Here is a 26,201-nt window from a genome sequence, read left to right as displayed (position 1 = left end):
TTACTTTAGTGAATGCATAATACAAATTTGTACAACAATCTCTAGCATAATATTTTAGTCATTCGATAAAAAGTTCATTAGAATATTTATTGTATAATGAAGATAAAACAACACATTCAGGGAAATAAAACGCAAGATTAACTTAAAATTCTCTCTCTTGATTTCTGAAACATTTTGTTTCATTCATGGCAACAAAGTCCAGCTTGTGCCGCCAAACGGTTTGAGCGTTCAAACCGCAAACAGCTTTTCGAGTGAACTATTAACTACAAACAGTTACCAAATACATAGTTATTTTTTTTCGTTTTTTTTAAAAAAAGCAATAAAGCAAAGCAGTGTAGTCTTGCACAGCAAAGTGAAGAAAGTTTACTACAAAGTTTTTTTTTTTCGTTTTTTTTTTCATATCCCTTTCTTTCACATTCGACATTTTTGTGCAAGTTAGATTGATCAGAAATAGCAAACAGACCCAAGGAGTTTGTCGTTCCTATATAGGTTGTCTTTATATTTACTATGTATTTCTTGTGTGCACACAACATAGTCATAACAGCACAAGAGGAGTGGTGGAGGAGAGGGGTGGGTGTCTGTACTCTTCATATATGTTGCTGATCTGTAACAGTTTGTCATACAGTCAGTTCTGTGTCAAACATGGCCTATCAGGTGCTCACCTTGTCTCAAAGTGATACTGCAATGAATTCTTTGGATCAAGACTATATAATAAATCTACACCCACAAAAAAGGAAACAATAATCCCTGAATGCCAATTAATAGCTACTGATCCAGTTTTAGTTATTGCTGCTATTTTTATTTATTTAAGTATGAGCATGAAAAAAACTTTGCATCTTCATTTTTCTGAATTGCTTTCAAAAGGCTTTTCGATGAGGTTCCTATAGTAAACGGTGTCATAAGCATTATAAAATGAAGGTAAATTTTGGTCTAAAGAGTCATCTCTGCTGGTGAACTCCAGGCTAAAAGGATCCTGGCAACAGTCAGTCAGTAGCAGATCGAGGAAGTGTGTGTGTACATGTGTAGGTATATAGAGCTGCCCTAAAATAGAACAAATGAATAGGAGAGACCAACAAAAAACAAGGTAGGTAAAAGTATCTACTGGTCTTACACATAAGCACTTGTTATTCAATTGATCATGGTGTGGGAGGTTAGTGTTTTTTTATTTTATTTTCTGAAGTGCATCAGCTGTCATGCGTTGCTTTCCAAAACGAGATGCACAACATCCCAGTTTAATAGAGCAAGCAAGCACTTAAGGGCAAAGGGTTAACAGTCATATTTGCAATTCATCAAGAATTGTTTTTGTTTTTTCATTTCTTTTTGAAAAGTGTAGGTATGCGCATGTGGGTGGGGGGTGTGCGCTCACACGGGTGACGGGATGATTATCTTGTTTGGTCTTTCTCGTCTTTTTAGGAAGTAACCCCGTGTTGTTGGGAAATGGATGGTTTTTAAGTGCAAAGTCTGGGGACTGCATAGATCGATATCAGCATAAAATCAGCTGCTGTGGCGAGGGTGATGGGGAGGACGGGGGGGGGGGATGCCTGTGGTTTTTGATAAAGGCACACAAGGAAATAGACAGCAAATGCAAAGGGATATACTCCTTTAAAACATTGTACAGCAAACTTCACGTACAAGTACATGCGCAATCCAGCGGTTCGATTTTGTTTCTTCTGTTTGGATTTCTCTCTTTTATTTTAAGCTGCTTAATTTCCTGCCTCTGCAAACCACTCCGAATTGTGTGATGTAATATTAAACGTTTTAGTGCCTTTCCTCTGCAAAACTAGCTCATTTTTACAGATGAGTTCTAAAGATAGTATCCTAACAAAATAAACCTTTTTTAAATGTTTACAAAATATCTATGAGGAATTAAACTGAAATTGAGCATTAATTGTCCTATACACTGAGAAGGTTCAACTGTATTCAAACCTGAACAGCATAAAATACAATTTTTATTATAATTATTATTGCACAAATGTAATGCAAATTCTTGTAAATGGTGATATTTTATCATATTGTATGGTATTATATCTACAGAGGTCAAATATTGTAGGTATTTTTGGTTCAGACCGGCCCAGGACACGCACACACTTCATACATTTGTATGACGACACACACAAACAGACCATATTTCACAATGTGTATCATATAAATATTATCTGAAAAAAACTCGCTATCTCTAAACTCACAACTTTTTATATCTAATTAATTGAGTTAATAATTTTGAATGGCGAAGGAAAATTTTGATTTTTTTCTACAGTACATAACATGATTGTTTTTTTATTTTTTTATAAATGTTTGTAGACCCCCCCCCAGCCCCACCCGAAAAAAAAAGACTTTAGGAAGTCCTTGTCAGCATTGATAATGACACTAAAGGTTACATAAAACAGAACTTTTAATCTCTGATACGGGGTAATACACTGAACAGCATGTAGACTGTAAAGACTAACAAGAACAACATGTGAACTGGAATTCATTATGCTTTTCTGTTGTTATTTTGTTGTGGTTGTTTTTCTTTCGACTGAAGTTATGATAAAAGCCAAGCCGAGCCGTGTGTGTACGGTCATGTGATTCGAAGTCCTGAAAGTAGGCAGTATATTCAGCAGCTTTTACGCCAATCCCTCATAGAAGGGTATAAGTCGGAATTCCACAGTAAAAACTGTCTCCAGATTTCCTTAAGCTTTGCAATTCTTCTTTACAAAAAGATACAGTGAAGCTTAACCATACAGCACTGTTATTACAAATTTTAAAGGACAGACATTCACCACCATTAAAGGGAGAACGACCCAGACACTACCCTCTGAAAAAACTCCGGTTATCAACAATAATTCAAATTTGAAGAAAGTACAGCATATTTAACAAAATAGTAAATATTAACCAGTGAATACTCTACTTAATAAGGACTTCGCCTTGTAAACTTGGCGTTAATCCACAAAAATATAGTTTTTTTTTTCTTAAATCTGGTGAAGGTACAATACATACGTACTTACACCATAAGTGATATATATTAAAGTTGCTATATACACAAACAAAAACAAACAAACAAAACAAAAGTTTGGCTCAAATTTCAATTTACAAACAGAACAGCAACTGTTCATGGCTTCAGTTATTGTTTCAAGGTCTTGCTTGCATGTCATTTTATTGTTTCTATTAAAGCAAAACAAAATACAAAATTTGAATCAAAAATAAAAGTCCCAAATGAAAGAAAAACATCCATACCTACAAAATAAAAGTATCAACATACAGCTTTGGCTTAAATATATAATTCATTGCTGAGACTGTGTGAAAGTATTCTAAGGTTTTATATATATATCATGAACGATTGAATTGGGTATGAGGTCTCGTATAATAAAAAATATATGTAATTTATTTGTCATTTCTTTCTTTTTCATAAAATTTCAAGGTAAGAGCATAAAACAACCTCTTTTTCAAACATATTTCCAATTTTAAATTAATATATTACTTCTCTTAATGCTTTTGCTTTTCTAAACTAATATACTTCTGAACCCATGCTGATTCCTTATGCATTTTCCTCTGTGATTTTAACTTTTAATTTCTTCTCTTCTTCAGAAAATGGGTTGTGGTCAAAGAGATCACCCACTTCAGGTATATCGACTTCTTTTTTGCACATGCAAATAAGATGACAGCCCTCTCCACTCATCACACAAACAAAACACAACAGGGTGACAACACCACCTCACCCAGAAACCACCTCGAGCCCCTGGGAGAGCCATGGCTTTTCGAGGAGACGATTCCTTCTCCAATCTCTATTTACAGTATTGCTCAGTCCTCTTACAATTCTGAGATCTGCATCTTTTCTCTTCACTCTTACACAAGAATAACAGACGAATTCTTCTCTTTCTAACAAAGTAACTGGGGGTCACACCAGGTTAGACAGGTGAACCCCGCGCTGGGATTTGCAAGCAAGAGTCCCCGTCTGTGGGGACAACCCTTAACTTCCTTTGATTGTTTGTATCTTGCAAACGTAACAAAAAATAAAAATAAGAAATAAAAATTACATAGTAAGTAAGTGCCAGACTGGACCAGTGACTACAATGATCTATTTTAAGATGATTATTTAAAAAACGTTTTCTCTCCCACCCCCCTTTGTAATACATTGGACTCTTGCAAATACAATACAATTTGCATCAAGTACCTGATAGCATGATAGCATGAGTCCTATTTGACTCGTGTGATGTTCTGTGTGTGTATGTGTGTATGTGAGAATATTAACTTAGATATGTCAGGACACCTTTTTGTTTGTCTCTTTCACTTTTCTAGTTACAAAAGGAAATAAAATTAAATAATAATAACAATAATAATATTAATAATAATTCTTATAATAAAACGGGATATCGGAACTCCCCTGCCCCTTTCCTCCCCTCCTCCTCCTCATCTCCGCCCCCCCAAACCCCCCTCCCCATACTATATATGACTGCTATAGCTGACAGGTGGGTTTCTACAGGGTCTGCTTTATGTCACCCAGGCGTCCATGCGCATACGCTTCACAGACGGGCTCTCCCGGTCATCCCCTCCTGCTGGGGGTCTTCCCAGGCCCAGAGGAGAGTGGAAGTCAGCCCGGTGATCTTCGCGGTCACTGCCATCATAGGAGCTGCTGGAGGAGCTGAGGCTATCGACGGGCGACCGGCCCATGTCCTGCCGGGAGGAGGGGGGCGGCTGCGCGGGGAAGCCGGAGGGCGTGACGCGGTCGCGGGGTGGAGAGATGGGCTCAGACTTGATGTTGATGTTCTGGTTGGTGTTGATAGAGAGGTTAGAACCCTGAGGTAAGTGACCGCCACTGCTGTGGAGGAAGAGGGAGAGGAGAGGAAACTCAGCTTGTGTTGTTTTGGGGGTTTTCTTGTGTGGGTGTTTTGTAAAAGAATCATGTGTAGAACAAGACAACAAAACCAAAAAAACATCACTGTAATAATAACAACGTTAGGAAAATAACATTCCTCAGGAGTTCCAAAAATAATGATTTGCGTCACTGTGTTCTTTTTGTATTGTTTCTTATAACGGATAACATGTTTTGTGATGTATCATATGGTGTACATGTATGTGAATATTACAGATGCCATGATATGGTATGCGTGGTATGTTTGCATCTGGGGAGAATATCCCAATTCTGTTGACAAATGTATTATTTTAACTGTTTAACTTAACAAGCCGGTAATGTTTTGTAATGATTTGTAGGCAAAGGTGTCAGCTTGTATTCATGGAAGGGGCGTGTCCTCGAGGCTGCTGTCTGTGTGATGTCACTGTGAGACGCCAAGCTACAAGCCTCTCTCTGGGTTAGGCTTGGAGAAAACAGGAGAAGACAAGCTGACATCTTGAGAGAGACTGCATTAGGTTTGCGACTTTACAAGCTAAAAAATGACACAGAAGGATATGACCAATAGAAAGGGAAAATGTGGCGATGTATACTGAAAACATTTCCCAACACCCCAATGTGCTTGTATAGTGATCTGTAGTAAATGAGTATGTGTAGGAGTGGCTCCTCATCCTAATAGCACAGTGGTCCCCCAGGGTCGGAGAGCGGCGGTGTCACTCACACCAGCGAGCTGAGCGCAGCCTGCCCCAGCTGGTGCTGCTGCCAGGACATGGAGCCCAGCGACAGGCCTCCTGGGGAGCCGAAACCCTGCAGGGCTGAGAGCTCCGCGCTGCTCAGAGAGTAATCTGCAAAACAGCACGCGGGCACACAGCATGAAACAGCAGCTTGCCCATCACAACCACAAAGCCAGGGCAGATTGACATCTAATTATTGTACAGAAGTAGGCTCTTTTCAATGTCATAAAGTGAGGGTGTCACATTCTCTCCATGTCATTTACTCCTGCACTGTCATTATAAAGCATAAGAAGCAAATGACCATTGACATTCTACAGGAGTGCTTATCAATGGAGAATTTCTCCTTCTGTCTAAACCTGCAAGCTTCTAGGTAATATTAATTATATTATATCTATTGACTTTCATTTGACATCAGATGACATAGCAGTTAAATAACTGTCAACTGTCAACTTATTTATGCATATTTAATTAAAATTAAGCATTATGTATATGTATATACACACACACACAGACATATACACTCACCTAAAGGATTATTAGGAACACCATACTAATACTGTGTTTGACCCCCTTTCGCCTTCAGAACTGCCTTAATTCTACGTGGCATTGATTTAACAAGGTGCTGAAAGCATTCTTTAGAAATGTTGGCCCATATTGATAGGATAGCATCTTGCAGTTGATGGAGATTTGTGGGATGCACATCCAGGGCACGAAGCTCCTGTTCCACCACATCCCAAAGATGCTCTATTGGGTTGAGATCTGGTGACTGTGGGGGCCAGTTTAGTACAGTGAACTCATTGTCATGTTCAAGAAACCAATTTGAAATGATTCGACCTTTGTGACATGGTGCATTATCCTGCTGGAAGTTGCCATCAGAGGATGGGTACATGGTGGTCATAAAGGGATGGACATGGTCAGAAACAATGCTCAGGTAGGCCGTGGCATTTAAACGATGCCCAATTGGCACTAAGGGGCCTAAAGTGTGCCAAGAAAACATCCCCCACACCATTACACCACCACCACCAGCCTGCACAGTGGTAACAAGGCATGATGGATCCATGTTCTCATTCTGTTTACGCCAAATTCTGACTCTACCATCTGAATGTCTCAACAGAAATCGAGACTCATCAGACCAGGCAACATTTTTCTAGTCTTCAACTGTCCAATTTTGGTGAGCTTGTGCAAATTGTAGCCTCTTTTTCCTATTTGTAGTGGAGATGAGTGGTACCCGGTGGGGTCTTCTGCTGTTGTAGCCCATCCGCCTCAAGGTTGTACGTGTTGTGGCTTCACAAATGCTTTGCTGCATACCTCGGTTGTAACGAGTGGTTATTTCAGTCAAAGTTGCTCTTCTATCAGCTTGAATCAGTCGCCCATTCTCCTCTGACCTCTAGCATCAACAAGGCATTTTCGCCCACAGGACTGCCGCATACTGGATGTTTTTCCCTTTTCACACCATTCTTTGTAAACCCTAGAAATGGTTGTGCGTGAAAATCCCAGTAACTGAACAGATTGTGAAATACTCAGACCGGCCCGTCTGGCACCAACAACCATGCCACGCTTAAAATTGCTTAAATCACCTTTCTTTCCCATTCAGACATTCAGTTTGGAGTTCAGGAGATTGTCTTGACCAGGACCACACCCCTAAATGCATTGAAGCAACTGCCATGTGATTGGTTGGTTAGATAATTGCATTAATGAGAAATTGAACAGGTGTTCCTAATAATCCTTTAGGTGAGTGTATATACATATTAATTGATGTTCTTATTCAAATTAATGACAAAAACTACACAGACCTCCTGTTCTGTGGAAACCATGCGAGATGCCAAGGCACTGAGAAGAATGCTTTGGACCAGTTTAACGTTAGGCCACAGCCTTTATTGTATAGAGCAGTGATTCCCATCCCTAGTCCTAGGGACCCACTGACCTATTGTTTTATGATCCAACTGTACTTTCAATTAATTAATTTACACATTAATTGAACTTATAATTTGCTTCATTTGACTTACAAAGAGTTGGGGAATACAGGTGCCTATACTTTATTATTTAACTTGACATTTAACATTATTAATAAGATCTGATTAGGCAAATGTTTAGTTCAATTAAGGAATTGAAATCTGTGTTGGAACAAAACCTAGCAGGACCCTGGGTGCCCAGGACCAGGAACAACTACTCAGAGTTGTGATATTAATTTGTTAACAATGAGATTTGAGAGAACAGTGCAATACCGTGGTAGTTATAACAGTATTTATTTCTACATTATTAGCAACTCCTGTAAAACCAAACACTAAAACACACAATCAATTAAACTAAACTGATTTCAACAGTACACACAGAGTCATTTCAAAGTCTACACTTGCACGATGATCCCAAATCTTCACTGTAAATCTTTTCATGGTTTAAAATGATCTTCGGGGGCCCTGTGTTTTGTGTGAATGCCCCATGGGAAAATTTTAAATAAATAAAATCATCTGAAGTAGAAGAAGAAGAAAGACTAAGCACAATGATGTCATGGCCTGTCTTATTAGTTTTTTGGAAACTTTGGACTAGAACCTGCACCTTGCACAGTGGAATTTCCACACCGATTGAAGTGCATTGTTCTCATATTTTGCTTAATAAGCTGTTCAGTAATGAGGTATGGATGGGGGCAGTGTGGAAAGGAGACAGTGTCAGAAGTCTTACCGGTGTTGTAGGCAGTGGGCATGGCAGAGTACACCAGGCCCTGTGGAGGCAGGCTGGGTGTAGTGACCGACACCACGGGGGTGGCCAGCGGCTGAGTGGACTGGGAGCTGCTGATCCTCTGGGCGTTCTGAAAACACGTCACAGCATCATTCACTCCACTGCCCTGCTGCACAGGGGTCAGACAATCAAGGCTATGAGGGATTAATCAGGCTAGAAGATGCTGTTTGACTATGTATGCCACTGTTGATCTCACCCTTAACAATTTATAAACAGTGGAACCAACCCCCCCCCCCCCCACGCACACACACACACACACCATCTGTTAATCTGAGAATGGTTCTGGAAGGTTGCAGAGAGTTCCTGTTTTCTTAAACGACTTAAATTAACACAATACCTGCTTAAGAGCTACACATTTTTCATGTCTTTGGAAAACGACCATGTGAAGGGCAGCTATAAAACATTTAGGATCACAATCCTGTTTTTTTTTTTTTTTTTTTTTTTTTTTTTCAAAGAAGGCTTCATCTAAGTAATATATAGCAACCTCTATCTCGGTTCAAACTGGATTTTAATTTCAATTTAAAACAGAAATCCCGGTCCCAAAGGCTTAAAGACACTGAACAGAACTCCAGACTTCCAGACATCCTAGTAAAGCAAGGCAGTAATTCTGTAATTCACTGTTCTGCCACTGACTGTCACTGTAGCTCTACAGAATACATGTGGTCTATTCATACAGCTGACAATTAAGTGAGGATAAGAAATAAACAAAAGAAAACGGTAATTTTTCTGAGTTGTGTATCAAAATAACCCATTTTGATGTTTTACATTATTTTTCACTCTTCAAATGTAAATTATTTCACTCTCTGCTTTGAGTATAAAGAGGATTGAAAAAAGGGCATTCAAAGAGATTGAAGAATCCCACGATTCCGAGATTAAAACTGGATAATAAATACATTCTCTTTAACAGGGATTGTTCAAATCCAGTTTCCACACTCATATAGAATGGGAAATGATATCAGTTCGGTTTTTGCCATACCCATGGTGGGATATATTATGGAGATGTCGTTAACAAAGGGATTGTTTCCCTATCTTAAGTCCTCCTCGGCTCATCTACATAATGCCAGGGTATGCATGCATTTCAGAAGAAAGAAATATTCATTGTGAAAGAATGCTGAAGTGGGTTTGGAAAGCTCGGTCTCTTTCCTGGGATACCTTTTCCATGCTTGTGAGCCATGCAAAACAATAACTGCCATGACCTTTTCAAAATTCTCATGTACAACCAGCCAGAAAACATTTCACTCCAGCAGAGCACTGCTAATAAGCAGCTTACACTGACTAGAAGAATCCCTGAAGCAGTCGTTCTTAGAGATGATACTAGTTTTTGTGCCATTTCTCTAATAGAAGAGAATCAAAGTTGCAACACAAGCCCAGCATGCAGTCACAAACTTGTAGCTATTCACAGTCACAGTACTGAAATACATCATTAACACACATCCATGCAGACAGCAAAGCTTTGAACCAGTTACACCCAAGATAAAGAAACAGGAACAGCAAAATGAATGTGGTGACTAGAAAACCTTGACTTCAGTCTGAATTCACTTGCAAGGAGCAAATAACACGTCAAGATTGCTGACATTTGACTTTTGTAATCATTTACCATGTGTCGATAAACTTGCATCAAAAAGAAGGGAAACATGCTCCAAGCTTGAACCACTTAATTAAGGTATGGAGAACAGACAGTATAGGATAATTATTCATTGCCTGTCTGTGTTTATCTTCCTATCAATATCATCTACCTACTGTAGATGATAATCTTAATCCAATTAAAATGCATGAAAGAATCCAAACTCCTGATGCAGAGGTAAGAATAATTGAAGGCTTTTGCTTTGCCATGTTAAATGTGAAAGGCTAGATCAGAACTCGGCAGAGTAGGTGATTTAAACGGAGGAGTCTATCCTTGCACTCATGCAGATACACATCTCACAGGCACTGTGGCACACGCACTCTCTCATGCATGCACACTTGCACACAAACACGCACACACACACACACACACACACACACACACACACGTGCACACACGCACGCACACACACACACACACACACACACACACACACACACACACACACACACACGCGCGCGCACACACGCCCCCTTGTGGTCTTAATATTCTCAAGTGAGATGAATCATTCTGATTACAGCCTCTCAGTGAATGACATCATCCTGAGTGAAGTCATCCATTAAAAAAAAGAAAGAAAAAGAAGAAATAAAACTTCTTGCGGTACGTGTTGAGGAACTCTGTAAATGATATCATCCATGAGGTTAAAATTAAATAAAACGGTATACATAAATATATATATCACAACTAGTATTTTTATACCAGCTTGAATGGTGCGCAGTTTACATGCAAGATCAAGTGAATGAGGAAGGCTGTGGTTTTTTCTTTTTTTTTTTTTTCTTCCTCTGTGCTTGAATTGGTTTCACCCTGAACTGGAACTCACAAATAAAAAATAAACATGGCTGTCGAAACAGACCCTTAGGGTGATCAGAGTCTAGTTGCAAGACTGCAAAAAAAATAAAAATGAACTGAAGTAACAGAAAACAAAGAAAATATATATATGTGAAGGTGCATTTGTCACTCTGTCACTTCGATCCCCAGTATTAGAACCATTTATTTAATTTAAGTCTGTTGGCCTGACAGCCAGTAATGACATCTGTAGATGTGGAAAAGTAGAACATCTTACATGTCTAAAGAGCATGTTTGTACCGTTTCTGTCACAGTTATGATTTTTAAACAATAAATAAAGATGGGTATTGGTCCTGGTTCAAGGCAGAAAAACACGGTCTCATTTTAGCTCAACAGATAACACACAAACACAGGTTTGTCATTCTCTACAGTGCAGTGGCCCAGCCCTTTGGGAGAGGCAGTGTGCTGGAGCAGCTGCCAGTCCCCTCTCCTGTGTGTCACCTCTGCCCCCCCAGGTTCCCAGCATGCACTGAGTCAATCTGAGGATCAAACCAGCACTAGAAGTTGAGCTCAGCTTGTTCTTTCAAATTCCATTTTCCAGGAAACATAAAACCAATAGTCCATTTCTAGACATGTTTTTTACCATCTCATTTGAATGCTTTTTGGTTGCGTGTTTGTTTCATTTGCTTGTTGGTTTTTGTTTTGCTTGCTCGCTTTTTAAAGCCACTTTGATCGCATATGTCGCTCTCCAAGCACTTTTCCACACTCACCAATTCCATTTCATCCTCCTCCGACTGCTCTCAGTGGAAAAGAAGAAGAGAACACGGTACCGTTACAAAGGTCAGGACCCCCTCCCACTCCCATTCACTCCCAGAGCCTTTTAACCAGGGTCGCCCTGTTGAAGGCCCAGGTGGCTGTGTGACTAACAACAAAGCTCTGGTACTGAAGTTATCATGCTGCCCAGCCAAGCGGTCTGTCAGCTCTAAAGTGACACGGCTAGGAGTCAGACTCTCCTCCCAGACGCAGCACAGCATCTTATTTCCTCATCAAAAAGAGACATGTGTGCTGCTGCCTAGCTCATATCCCCTGGGTTACACATAATTATGGGGTAAGTGCTTCGCTTCTGAAGTTACTATATTAAATAAGGCACCCAGTAATTGCTCACACAGAATGCGTGATTGTGACCCAACATGTTTATGTTGTTTGATTAATTTAAATGTATTATTTGACTCCTACCACAGAACTACAATTTAGACAGTGCCCATCAGAGGTGGTGCATGAGAGATGGGTGAAAGACACAGGTCAGAGAGTGCTGGAAAAAACAGGAGAAGGGCACCCCCCAGCCGTTCCAGCTCACGATGTAACCTTACATATAGAGGGTACTTAACCTTTCATTTCAGAGCTTAGGCAGTGTGTTTCAGAGTCATGCCAATAGCATGATTAATCCTGTACCTTTCCACTCAAACACTACTTAGTTTAATTGAATATATAAGAGCGAGGTGGTTGAGGGTGGGGTGGGGGGTAGCTTTTTCTGCATGGCCTTTTAATGACTCCCACAATAAGGCATTCTAACACAGCACCCTGTGATTATTTTGCTTCTTCGGCGAAATGCCTGGTCTTTTAATAATGCCTTAGTGGAAGGTAGATTGAGCACCTTGGGCCTGAGGTATTAACCACCGCAGCAGCAGTCTGAAAGCGGGGTTAAGAGATTTGCCTGTAGTGCCATTGGAATGGCCTGCGTCTGCTGCGTAGACAAAAGCTGAGTAGACACCCGTCTGTCACTGTCCTGTGGGGGAGTCTGAGACCAGGCCGACTGTCTTAATACCCAAACTGAAGGAATAAAGTGAGGCAGACATGACAAGGGTGACAAGATATTATCTGGCTAACATTTTAGGCTCCTAATAACTGTTCATCCGATTCTGTCAGAGTTAGACATGATTAGTTTAATACCATCATGACCTAATGAAAGGCTGTCAACAGGCTCTCGCTCTGTTGCCACTGGGCTTTGATTTCCTTCCTGCTTTTTTATTGTAAGGTTTGCAACAGCAGTTTTGAAAAAAATGGAGAAGGAGAAGGAGAAGGAGAAGGAGAAGAAGGGAGTTCTAAAGTATTTTCTTTTGGAATATTATTGTAAAGGACTTGATTTATTTTTATGATTATGTAGATTTTTATGTAGTTAGTTTTTGTCCCCCTACTGTATTTATACACTATGGTTTTGGTTCTGTAACTGCATCTGATTTCAATTCATAACTGATTTATTTATCATTTGGATTTGATTATCCTTCAAATGTTGAGTGATTGCACAAATTAAGTATATGATATGCTGTGAGTTTGAAAGATGAAGAATATTCAGGTAAATTAATTGATTCTGATTAAGTTGCTACTGGCACCAAATGAAGTGCGTGCCAATATTTCCTTTCTCTTATTTTGATTTATGGGCATTACAGTCTTTAGTAGCCTATGGTGTTCAATGCGGTCTAGACGATTTCCACTTTAATTATAATAATTAGAGCAACCCTCTAATTTCTATGTGAATAATTGTCTGGTAAAGCACCTGGGCCTTAGAGATATTCCACATCCATGCTGTTTGCAATGCTCCTCTTACAAATCACTTGGGTGCTACACTTAAATAAGACAGTAGCAGCAAATGCAGTGCACGCCCTTTCTGTTTATTCACACGATTAGAGCGAATCATCAGCTAAAGATTTCCAAACATCTGACAAAACCCATAAAAAAAAAAAAAAAAAAACATGTTGAGAAGGAACCGAAAATTCTGGGTGGGTAACTCTTTCAACACCAATGCAACATCAACACGTAATATTCCATGAGAAGCACCAAGTGGATTAAGTGATGTAACTTCAGGTGCTCGGCTCCATGAGGCTGCCATTTCTCACTGCGCTCTTTCAGTATGCATGTCGGGAGTGCTGTTTCTTTCCAGCCTCTGGAAGGGACCTTCTTGCCAAATTCTCTACTAGTCACCCTTTTCAAGAGGTCTCTGTTGTGTCAGAATGCAGCAGGCTGTTCATACACTCACCAGCGGGGGCATCATGGCCTTGCTGGAGGGCGGGATGACGACACGCAGGTCTGGTTTGCGGTTGCCAATTCCCAGGTTCCCCCCAGGAGGAGGCGGAGACTTCGTGGGCATGACCTTCCCCAGCCCATTCCCACTAGGAGTGCCCAAGAGCCCAGGGGAGCCCCGTGGATTCACAAAACCATTCCCTGTGGCAGCACAAATACGGGAGAGAGAGAACTAGTTAATACCTCTAGAAAAAGGACAAAGCCTGGAGTTAACTAGTTAACCAAGTAAACTTGTGGCAACATTGTAACAAAGGGGAAACAGAAAAATACAGAACATCATGGTAACACATGTTTGTAGACTCCAGGGGATGTCATCACAACATTGTAAAATAATGGTATACAGTTATATGTATACAACAACGTTCCAGAGAGAAATGATTAAGTTAATGTAAGATAATTGAAGAACATATAACAAAATATGTATGCATTCCAAATCACAGCATTCTGTTTGATATCTCTTGACATGCCAGGAATGGGAAGACAATGTTATTGTGGAACAACCAGAGGACTGACACTGTGTAGTCAGGAACATACGTTTCTATAACATTTTCTTGACATAATGTTTGTCAAAACCAAAATACAATCAAACTACATCCTCACACAATGTTGCCAGAATTAAATGTGTTAGCTGGGTGCAAGTATTGAAGTATTACACACATCATCTTTTCCCTTAAGCCGTGTACTGACTTCTGCCATGTGCAACACCCTTAAACAAATGGGACAGTAATGGGACAGTTACCAAAAATACCTTTTTGATTATTCTACGAGTTCACATAAATAAAACTGCATTCGTCAATGACCTTTTTTTTATTGTAAATTACTATATCTCAAACCTTTTCATTTGTGTCATTTTGGGACGAGAAAGCACAGTCCAGTTTAACAAATTATCTTCTTACATCATGTTGAGGAAGAGTAGCTTTATCCTCCTCATATCATAAAATAAGCTATGATGTAAGCAATGTATTGGCTTTTGCTGCCAAGAGGGGTTTTAGCCACACCTGTGTGCATCCTAGGCCCTTAAAACAATATCCCAAAGGTAGTTTGTACTCAGTGAAACATCCTCATTAGATTTCTAAGTTAGCACTGGAGCCCAATATAATTCCCATCAATAACATCCGCATTGTTATTTTTTAATAAACAGTATGTCACAAGGCATTGCCAAGGTTAAACTTTCTGTGTACATATGCACAGTGTGGTGAGCTTTATGATGCTATCTGAAGGCAAACCTGACATATTACCATTGAACTAATAAGTGTAGAGCACAATAACTCACTGGTGGCCAACAGGACTAGATTGCTCTTGTGAAATATCCATATCAATCAACCCCCAAACAATGAGGAACTTAAATTAAAATTGAATGCAGAATTGTGTAGGGAAAAACAATGTTAGAAATCCAACTGGTAGAGGAAAAAAAAGGTCAGGTCTTTATAATTGGGTTCATTCTGACTGTAAGATATTCCATTGTTGTGCTTGCAGCTGCTAAGCGCTCTCTCAGCTGAGGAGGTACCTTGTCATTCCCTCATGATGCCATATCCTCTGCACTCATTACCACCAGCCTTCCTTGAGTGTTAATAGGGCTCTCTGAATGCCTGGTAAACCGCCAGTCAACACTGCTATTCTCTGTGTTAGGTAGTAAAAAAAAAAAGACAGACAGAAAAAAAGGTGTTTTCCCACCATCTGGCAATCTAGTCCTGTTGGTCATATTCTTTGAAATTCCTTCAGGTCAGCTTGATTATATAATGCACTCAAAATAAATGCAGCAATCCTGTGCTAAACAATATACCCTTGCAAATATATAAGCCTTCAATCCACAGAGACTCCCCAAACTTCATTTATGAAATGTTCCCCTGGTAACTGAAAATCCAGTGGGACAGTTAAGTGGAAAGGGAAAATTGTCTTTCCTACAGGTATATAAATATATATAGCGTGAGGTGTGAGCCATGTCGTGTTCAGATCGTGCCTCAAGGTTGCTGTGGTTCCAGGTTCAGTTTCCAAGGGGGGTTGTCCATCAGAGGTAGGATGTATGCTGTGTGACAAATCCATCTCTTTCTCTTCTCTCCCTTCATCTACTAATCTTTATCACCGATTCACCCTCCGTGCTTTTCCTTACTGGTACTTGGCATCGAATGTCGGTTGCGGGGTGTTTTTATGTGCTTGCTTAACGCAGGACAGGTGTGTGTAATTTCCCTGGTTTGAAAGGGCGTTTTCACTGTCACACCAAAAAGGTGAATAGGGAAACCGTGCGGTCCCGATGTACCTCCCCTTGAACACCACTCCTCTCACAACACATATATTCTCACAAATAATTGTTGACCTGAGAGTGAACCAGCTCACTGCTACAGTGTAATGAGAGAAATTATCACTAAGGAACTAAAGATGTAGATATTATATTAGTTTACATTCATTTAAAAATGCACAACATAGTATGCATATCCTCTGAAGCTATAATTTCAATTTAATCAAGCGAAATGATCTATACATATACCTCAAATGAACAGTTAGGTTTCACCACCTTGTTTCTTGTCATTCTTGGTAGACAAAAGTTAAAATTCATGTAGTTCTTTCCCCCCACCCTGCAGAGTCATTTCCTGCAACAGCTCATGGGCTGAGAAATAATATTATGCTTGCGCTGCCAAGGGGCAGTGAGAACATTCTTGCTTCCAGAAGAGCCTGTCAGAAATCAGCAAAACCCGCACGAGCTCCTGCACTGTTTAAGCCCTCCTCCAAAAAGGCCTCTACTCTACACTATCGCATACCTGCAGCTCAGCTAGATGGTATACGCCTCTGAACATGGCCCATGAAAAGAAAAAAGAAAAGCGTAGAAAGCTCAGTTACACACTGCCAGGTGCAAAATGTCTGTTAAAAAAAAAAGATGAAAAAAAAAAAAAGAAAAAAAGAAAAATCATTGCCTCACTGCCAAATTCTAAATCCATATAAATTGTTAAAGTACAAAGGCCTCCATTCTGTCGCTACAGACAGCTTCAGTTGAAACCCTTTTAATGACTGGTGAACCTAGTGATCTGATATAGCATTCGGAAGCTCAGCACAGATCTAGCTTTTATAGGTCTAGGAATATGGGGGATAGCTTATCAGCCCTGGAGTCCTACTTTATCTTGTTTCGAGACACTACAGTTATCCTCTCCCTTAGAGACAAAACTGATGTCTCAAACCCAGTTAAACATACTTAATTTTCCACCCTGTTCAAACCTCAGAAAAGAAGGAGACACGGCTCACATTGTCTTGTATAAGACACAATAGGAAAAGACGGATTTCTCTCGCTGCTGGAAAAAGAAAAGGGACAAAATAATCAATACAATCTGGGATTAAATCTCTGCTCAGGCCCTAGACTTCAACAAGTTAGTGACTGGCCAGTGTGTTTAAAAGTTTCCAAATTGAAATTCTTTCCAGTTGTATAGACAAACATACTACACACTCAATGATGCCTCTTCTGTAATTGACAGTGGACATGGACAATATACTGTCACTAACACAGGTATTGTATGAGATTACAGTCAATATCACTAATTCAGGATATATCAGTAGAAAGCAATTCATATTTACTGAGTAGAAAAATACCTTACTCCACACCATACACAATCAGGGAGGTGTGATAAAACACTGATTTACTGGGATCAGCCTTTGGCATAATTAGTTAACTATAATTTGGTCACACCATGAATCAGTTACTTCTTACTACTTCTGAGAAAAAATACTGCACACAAGTAAATTGCTTTTTTGTTTATTTTGAATATAGTCACTGGTTACATCTTCATTCATTTTATCAAGGTAATGATTTCTGTTTTGGGGGAGGATCGGTTACACAAATTTTCCTTATAGCTTATTCAGCAGTTTTGAAGACTCAGAAAGGATAATAGTTAACACTCTGTAAGACTGAGGCCATGACACATGCACAGACGCCCACAATCCTTTTTTGGTTTGTCTTAGCTTATTCATAATGGCATTTTGTGGAGTTGCCTTTTTACACAGAGTATGGAAACATGGAAAATATTAATGGACTGCACAGGTTGTCACAGCAAGATAATTTTCTTTCTTTCTTTCAACCTGGCATTACTGAATGCACATATTCTCGAATGTGCCAGAGCAAGGATGCTTTAAACATTTTAAACCAGCCTAAAGTACACCAAAGTGCCAAATGTATAATCTATATCTGTCACAGACTGCATTTTAAAACATGAATGCCACAAAATATGCCTTTTCTAATGATTTGTTGTATTTACGGAAAATGATAAGGCACAATTAGACCTTCAATACACTGGTACTGCAATTCTAACCAGGCATGAAAACTAATACAAATAATGCAGCTGTTCTATAGTAGTTTACGTCCTGGTCTTAACACTTGCGGCTTGCTCTTAAATTCGGAGTTAAGAAATAACAAGAAACTGATCCCTGGAATCGAATGCTTGCTAGGAAATGTTATTAACTGTGCCTCAAGACAAGCTGAGGAAATAAAGAGACAGCGGAGGGGAGGGGATGGCAAAGGGGGGAGGCGGGGGTGCTAAAAGCTTGACATTACTGTAAGAGGCTCACCAACAGGAGGCTGATAATGATCGGAGGAGCATGATGTCATTGTGTGGCAGCCTTCCAGAATGAAACCAGGCAATCAGTCATTGCAGCCCCGCTGCCAAATAATATACAGGTATATGTTTCTGCTGCTACAGCTTATTTCGAGTACAGCCAGTATAATTCTGTCCAGAGCCCCCATTACAGATCTCTCATTTACAGACATGGATCTGAGGCACATTTAGACACACAACTGAGATGCTCAGATATAAAAACAGGCATGAGCCTATTTTGTTCATGTTAAGGCTGTATAACTATTTGTAGTCTGAGTACATATGTAGATTGTGAAAGTAAGTATGAAAAAGAAAAAAAATCGATTAAAACTCACACAAAAGATATTTCTATTTAGGGGCTTCATCATTATTTTTAGTCGCATCAAAATGACAGATTGTCACTCTACCATCATTTCCTGAAGAAAAAGGATCTCTGCCAATTCTTAAACAACAGGCCACCAAAAACCTAGCAAAGATGCAGAGCTAAAATAAAGAGCTAAACTAACTATTCTCTCTGAAGAGCTGATTGTTCATTATATACTTTTTTCTGCTTTTGTTGTTGTTGTTGCTGCTGCTGTGTTAGTTCAATTTTTGATTCAGTTAGATCCACGTGGATAATTCTGGCATGATAAAAGGCATCTGCATGAACAGGGGGTATTAGGAGAGCATGTTTTTTTATTTTTTTAAAGAGATTGCGATGAATAATTGAAGTCCCTTTGAAACAGTGTTACATAATGAGGTACCCACCCTTTTCCTTGTTCTGGCTGTGGAAGAGAAAATATTTTCTCAAGCATTTTAAAGATAGCATTTCACTTGAATAAGTCATTATATCAGAGATTATATTAAGTAACACAGCTGGCAATCTCCACGTATTTAGTAGTGTATAGTATCATTTTCCCCATTCAATCCTAATCTTCTACAGATTTTAAAGCAGGTTTTGCTCAGCAGTTTAATGCGCTATGGTGAGGAGTAATTAATTCATTTCAACACCTGTTCTTCGTTTCTCTGATTAAAGTAATTTAGCTTTGGTCTGGCTGTGTGTTTAGGGGTATTATCATGTTCAAAAACAAAACACAAACCTTCCCCTGCTAGTTGCCTTCCTGAGGGTATTGCATGAAGTTGAAGAATGGAAAGATATTTGTGTGTAAATTAGAGTACTGCTTAGGGATTTTAAAATCTAAACCACTGCTTCATTCTAAATGCAATTGAAAAGAAAAAGAAAAGAAAAAAAGGCTGGTTTCTAAGAATAAACTTAATTAAAGGAGTAGAGAAGTAATTTTTCAGCTAGGTAGTATTGTTTTGGCTGCTGAAACTGAAGAGGGGGAAGGGGGGAGGGTCGGGGGATATCAAGCAGACTAAAACCTAGATGGTCTTGCCAAAATAATTAATTCAAATTTTACTTGGAGAGCACATTAAAATACAAAAACAAACAAATACATCTTATTTACAACATGTCAGTGGTTTTAAAATCAATCCAAGTTTCACTTAATTAAACACATTTTGAAACACTGTAGACCCCTGTAGACCTTCAGACAGAGAAGAATAATACACACAGCAAAATAGATATATTTTTGTTTTGTCTTTATTTTGGTATTTAAACAGCAATTCTAATTGTGCTTCGAATCAGATTGCATCTCACAATATTAATGAGGAAATATTAACAGGATGCAGGCATATTACATAACGAGGATGACACTCTCATGCTTTCAGAGCTCCATTCATCCCCCAGTGCAAAACACCCTCTCTTCAAAAAGTGTCCTCAGAAAGAGACAGAGGTTCAATTGTCAGGTGGGGTTTGTCACTGCACTGTTTAAGCTCAAGTCGTTCTGCCCCACAATCCATTTTACCATCAGATGTCCATGACTGTAACATGGCTGACAGATCAAATACAAGTTTGTGGTCCATTTAAGGTCAAAAATGGTATTGGATTTCAAACCCACCTTACACAACGTTACAATTGCCTTTTCAAAAAGTAAAACATTTAAGGAAATCTGTCTGTTGGGAAAATCATAAAAAAAATCACCTGGATTCAACAGTGCATTGCCAAGGCAAAGCAGTGAAGTCAGGAGATCTCACATTCGTTCAAGTTCTTAGAGAGAGGAGACGACAGCCCTTCCAAAACACAATTAAAATCAAAGCCAGTGCAGAGCAGAGATAAACTCCTTGTTTTCAGGCTGTAAAAACACCAGCAGCTCAACTTGGCTGAGGTTGGAATCACATTTCAACCAACAGCAGGTGACACTGCCTGAACAGACTGACACCAAAATATGATGCCTTAATGGAAAAGGTGCAGTTTGAGAGCTACTTGTGCATTGGCTACTGTATTCCTACTTTAGAGAAGGGATCGTGCACAGCATAGCCCTTGCACTCCCTGGTCAAATTGTGGTTCAGTACCAGAACCTAGGGAGCTCTTTGAAATTTCATCACGTGATCAATTCAGTTCAACAGAGTCTAGGGACTGTCGACCCAGATTGTACTTCCGTGAATCAGCTTCAGGAATTGGGACAGACGCAGCCAAGTCAGCTAGGCAAATATGCAAATTGTGCTTTCATTACTAAATCACCATCCAGGGAGGAATGATGCCACTGAAGCATACTGTATATATATGGTCTTGAAGCCAAGCTTTTCAAAATGCAGAATAGGGCCGCCTTTTGCAATAGCCCCTTTCTTGTCTATCCAGGTTAGCCACACCTGTCTCAAGCCAGCGGAGATGAGTGTTCAGCCAGAGAAACACATGGCAAGGTCATCATATCCACCTCCAAGCTTTCCCTTTCCGATCCCACATTTGTCAGGAATTATCAATGGGGTTTATCCAGAGACGTTGCATGCAGCTACATTGGAGGTACCATCAGTGTTAATTGAGGGGGTTCTGAGGAACAGAGCAAAGTGTGGAAAGCCTGCGTATTGTTGTTGTTTTTCTAAAGGGAAGCAGGACCAGTGACCAACACAAACAGTTAAAATCTGATCTGATCTTTCTAACCAAAACAGGAAGAGCAGTCTTTTGTTTGTGTATGTGTGTGTGTGTATGCTGGTGACTCATTTGAGCTTTTAAGTTGAGACTAAATATGTGAAATAGAAAGAAAAGCAAAAAACAAAAAAGCACCATTCTTAACTCCCAGTTTTAGCAAAGTCGAAGATAGAGTTCCCTTTTTGAGAAGCAAGATAGCAGGGATTGTTTTTTTGCAAGACATTTTTCCAAGACCTATCGACAATGGCAAGATCGAGATGAGCAAACGAGCAAACAAACAAACAGAATCGAGGGACATTCATGGCTGTGTGGGTTCCAAAGGCCTTTCGTTTCCCGATAGTTACTTGGGGGGAAAAATAAAAAAATAAATCAAAAGCATGTGAGGAATGGCCATCTGACATGAGCACTGACATGGAAGAGGTTGCTTTCCAGAGAGTCTCTGCTTTGCCCCATGCAACCTGGAACAAACAACAGCTGCACATCCCCTGTGTGTGCCAAAGGCTGAGGCCCCGGAGCATTCCTCTGGACCGTCATGGCACCCAGGGACACCACTTCATTCTCAAAACAAGCCTGCGCGGTGACAGGACGTGTGGGAAGCATGCAACACACAGACCGCTGCTTTTCACCTCACCGAGTCACAGAGTCCGTTCGGGAAAACAGGACACAGTTACGCAAGTCTGCCTCTCCTCCCCTAAGTCAACCTATTGAAACACATTTCAATCATGTTACAGCCAATCCATCCTAAAGAACTGAAGAGTTGGTTGTCGTATGTTTTTTCCCCACAAGTTTCTCTGATTTTAATTAAAAATAAATAAAGTGGTCATGTTTTCAAGTGCAATGCTGTGAAGTGCTTTAAAAACATAAACATGTTTCCTTTTTCTTGTTTTCCAAGCTTCTAAATGCTGTACACCCACACAAACACCCAGTTGACAGCTTTTCTTCTTATTTTAAAGCTAATCTAACAGCATCTCCCCCTTCAGAACATGCCCGTCCTTGACAGTAATGATGTCTCTGCCTTACAGAGAGTTCTGTAAACGAACGATAGCAAAAGACAAATAACCAGGTCATGTGCATAAAGTATGAGCAAGTTCCCAAAGCTGAGTGGTAAACTGCTGCTATTTTCTACTAATTCTCACAATAAACATGGAAACATAATAACACTTGTTATACAATCTATTCTTCAAACCAATTTGAACTTGATATTAAGAAACCGATCTGACAACACACATATACTTGGATTTTAGCTTTTCTTTCTCAGCATCCATAAGATTTCAAATTTCCTTTTGCACCAAGCTAAATTTTTTAGATGCACAAAAGTTTATATAAATGTTTGATGCAATTTGTACCTGCTGTGTGACTTTCTCTGGAATGTACTTTCCAGGACATTTCTTTAAAATTAATTTCACCTGCCAGGTTCCGTCGACATAAAAGAGCACTGTTGGAATACCTTCAAACATGAGACACTGAGGAAGTTCAACATATTTTTGTTTTTTTACGGCCGCAGTTTTATTTATTTAATATATATAATTATATATTATATCCATATATCAAACATGGAATTAGGTGAAGACTTATACAATAATAATAATAATAATAATAATAATAATAATAATAATAATATAATGAGGAACCTATTCCTAACCTAACCCATGTTATGCTTTAACGCAATTCACTGCAAAATGTGTGATTGTAAATATTATTTATGAGTAACTTACAAAAAAGAAAACAACAATACTGCGATGTCAAATGCAATTAAGATTCGCTTCACTTCTTTACCAGTACTGCATGTGTTACTTACGCTAACCTGCATACTGTAAGCTTGCATATCATTTGTGTCATACTGGAGCCATGTGTTGTCTTTCCCCATACAGAAAAAGAATAAAGATTACTTCACACAGCACGAGGGGAGCAGAAACAATTAGTGTCCCATATGCCTAATAAGAACTCATGTGCTGTGGAAAGAAGATCATCCGTGAAAGCTTCCAATGAGCGAGGAACAGAAAATAAATACATACTAATATCAAAAGTGAATTAGAAACTTGCCATTTCTATTTTCAGATTTTTAGGCTTATTTTATCCTAAAAACACATGGCCATTCAGAGCTGAATGTCTGAAGTGGGACAGGCTCCCTGGCAGGGACACGGTTAAAGCGCACCTGTCAGTACACTTCATATGACACATAGCGGCCATGCCAGGCTGTCTGGGCATTGTGTACAAAGGACTTAGAGGGATGTCATGGTCCGAATACTTTCAGAGTTCTGCTGGGCTAGGCATCTTGCAGACTCTATCAGCCCATATAAGGCCTGCTCTGGTACCGGACAAACAGATGCACCTGTCAATTGAGGGAAGGAAATGCCTGGAGGAGGAGAGGAGGTGGGGGGTGGAGGTGGGCGTGGGGGGGGGGGGTCAATCTTCAAAGAAACGCAGCCTTAGTGCGTAAAAAAAAATGTAGAACTGCTTAAAACTGTCCTACACCACTGGAACACTGCCACATCAACCTTCGCAACGTAATATTATAACTCATAAATAATATTATGTAAGTTACTCATAAATAATATCATCAAATTACACTCGCATTATCCTTCACAGCAACTGTCAGGAAGACCCCTAGCTAAGGGTTGTGTATATTAAATGCAAGTTACTTTTCTGCTGACTGAGTCGGTTTTAAATGAAACAAACCTGTTGACAAGCAGTACCGTTGTTTCAGTATCACAGCATGATTTTCCACAGCCGTTACTGAAAAGGCTGAACTTAAAGGGTACAGCGCACTGGTGTTAGATTAACAAAGAAGCTCTGACACTGACGTGGCTTTCATTTCATCCCCTCGCTCTTTGTCCCTGTCTGCAGTTAAAGACAATATCTCCAGCCTCTGTGCTATTCCACAGCGCAATCTGCAGCCTTGTCTCACGTCAGATTGCAGGCGTAGCCTTCGACTGACCAGTTGGGCTCTTATCTCCAGAGCGGTACAGACACAGCCTCTGCCACAGAACAAAGGGGCCGTGCCATTTATTCCTGTCAAGAAGGAACAGTTGGACACATAACCTTGGGTGTCTCCTTGGTGTTTTGGCAGTGTGTGTACAGCAGCACCAGAGAGGAATTAACAGCTGACACCATTTTCCTCCATTGCAACATTTCCCTTCACCGATTCCGCTGCACTGGCCTCTGAAATCACACTCTTTCTTTCCCTTCAATTACCCACGTCCCCGCGGCCGACACATAGTCACATTCCTCCCAGAAATTGCAAGAAAAGCTCTGTTTTGTTCATAAAATTTTTCGCTGTTATTATAGCATTAATATTATTATTTATAATTAGATATATATTCTGTATAGTGCTTGTAGTTTGTGTGTGTGTAGTTGGCCATCCTGTAAAACGTAGAACTGAAACACAAACAACTATAACACAGAAGGTTCACGATCTAAAACCCACGTATCGCGAATGTACGCCTGGGGAATAAATGTTCCCCATCCTGTGCATTAACCAGAGTATAATAAAATGTTTCAGCTGAAAAGCCCACCTACAGCACCCTGGCAATGTCTGAGTTTCCTGTTTTATTTTCCACCTCTTCTCACATGCAGTTGTACAGTGTCACTGCATCAACAACAGACGAGTTTAAGTGTAGATAAAAATTAATTGCTATCTGTCACAGCCACATGAATCCAGCTAATGTGTTCAAATGTTATTGCACAGTGCTAGAAAGCTAATTAATTCTTCCTCGAAGACTTACCCACTGGGCTCGAGCCTGCGCCGTTTGGCACTGTGAGGTCTGTAGTACCCAGCATGCCACCTAATGAGATGCACAAAATGACAAGATTAACCATCTGCATCTTTTATTCCAGCCCATATGTGAAAGAAAGTCGCGATCCAAGATATACTGCACTCTTTACCAGGCATTATGCACAATTTAGGGCCTATAGAGAGGACTCATTTGGGGGCTTTGATTAACATCCTGTTAATTCTGTGACTCCAATTGACGCTCTTAGGACCACATCAATATTCATATCTGAATGTAGCGGAAGTTCAACAAATATGAGTTATTATTAGGGCCCCATTCAACAAAAATAAAAATGAAACTAATTTTACTGTTTATCACAAATCAATTTCATTACCAACTGACAAATGAAAGTTGTGAGGGCATCTTTCTTAGAAATAAATAATAATAATTGCCAACTTGCATAATAATCGTAATTGGACAATTCTGTGTGTTAATGAGGTTTCGTATATTACACCTAGTACATAAAAATCCTAATTGACAAAAGTGAAATCTGCAGTGCTGTTATGATTATTACAATTACAATGTATTACAAAATAAGGAACTAGACCCAAACAAGTGAGTTGTCTTTTGTGTGAAGGGATATAGGACAATAATAGTTGTTACAACACAGGCAATGTCTCAACTGCTGTCTTAACACTAAGGAATGCTTGTGATTCATGCCGAAATGAAGTCCAGACCAAGGCAGACCGCTCAGACCAAGACATTAAAACGATCAACGATGCACCATGACCCCACTATAATTATTAACATTGATATGTTGTGATTTTCTTTCATATTATTTTAGAAATTATATCAATGATAATGGACAATGGAGAAGCTGTGAATGTGTGGGACAATTATTTTCACAGCCTATTATTTAAACCTTTTATCAATTTTATTAAGATTTTCTATCAGGTAATAACAAATCATTTTAAATGGAACCTGCATATGATTTAATTGTTTTAGTGCCCCAACCAGGCTATTTTGACTTGCTCTTGCTTTTATCCACCCTCATATACAGTACACTAAAGCGGAGTCCTGGATTACTCTTCATTCTGCATGTTTTCATTTCAGCTGAACTCTCAATTACTTAAATGAGCACTTAATTAAGCCATTAATGA

At 39.6% G+C, this 26,201-nt stretch overlaps 1 protein-coding gene across 19 annotated transcripts in view; it reads right to left on the bottom strand.

Moving 5' to 3' along the window:
• Nucleotides 1-4,402: 4,402 nt before the first annotated feature.
• The window catches only part of mef2aa (myocyte enhancer factor 2aa), a 141,478-nt gene continuing 119,679 nt past the window's right edge, over nucleotides 4,403-26,201 (bottom strand). For 6 of the 19 annotated variants that reach the window (XM_066701961.1, XM_066701962.1, XM_066701958.1 and 3 more), the window contains 6 exons: nucleotides 25,054-25,113; nucleotides 13,743-13,927; nucleotides 11,479-11,502; nucleotides 8,242-8,407; nucleotides 5,550-5,673; nucleotides 4,410-4,798 (listed from right to left, as the gene is read on the bottom strand). In XM_066701961.1, coding sequence (XP_066558058.1) covers nucleotides 4,471-4,798; nucleotides 5,550-5,673; nucleotides 8,242-8,407; nucleotides 11,479-11,502; nucleotides 13,743-13,927; nucleotides 25,054-25,113 — 887 coding nt within the window. In that variant the 3' untranslated portion in view covers nucleotides 4,410-4,470. Of the gene's footprint in view, nucleotides 4,799-5,549; nucleotides 5,674-8,241; nucleotides 8,408-11,478; nucleotides 11,503-13,742; nucleotides 13,928-25,053; nucleotides 25,114-26,201 lie in introns of all 19 variants that reach the window. The other 13 variants (XM_066701964.1, XM_066701967.1, XM_066701963.1 and 10 more) reach the window with 13 other exon arrangements.

This window comes from Amia ocellicauda, chromosome 4, assembly GCF_036373705.1.
Source record: "Amia ocellicauda isolate fAmiCal2 chromosome 4, fAmiCal2.hap1, whole genome shotgun sequence".
NCBI classification, from domain to species: domain Eukaryota; kingdom Metazoa; phylum Chordata; class Actinopteri; order Amiiformes; family Amiidae; genus Amia; species Amia ocellicauda.
The sequence above is the reverse complement of the archived record's forward strand: the minus strand, read 5'-3'. Positions and strand labels throughout refer to the sequence as shown.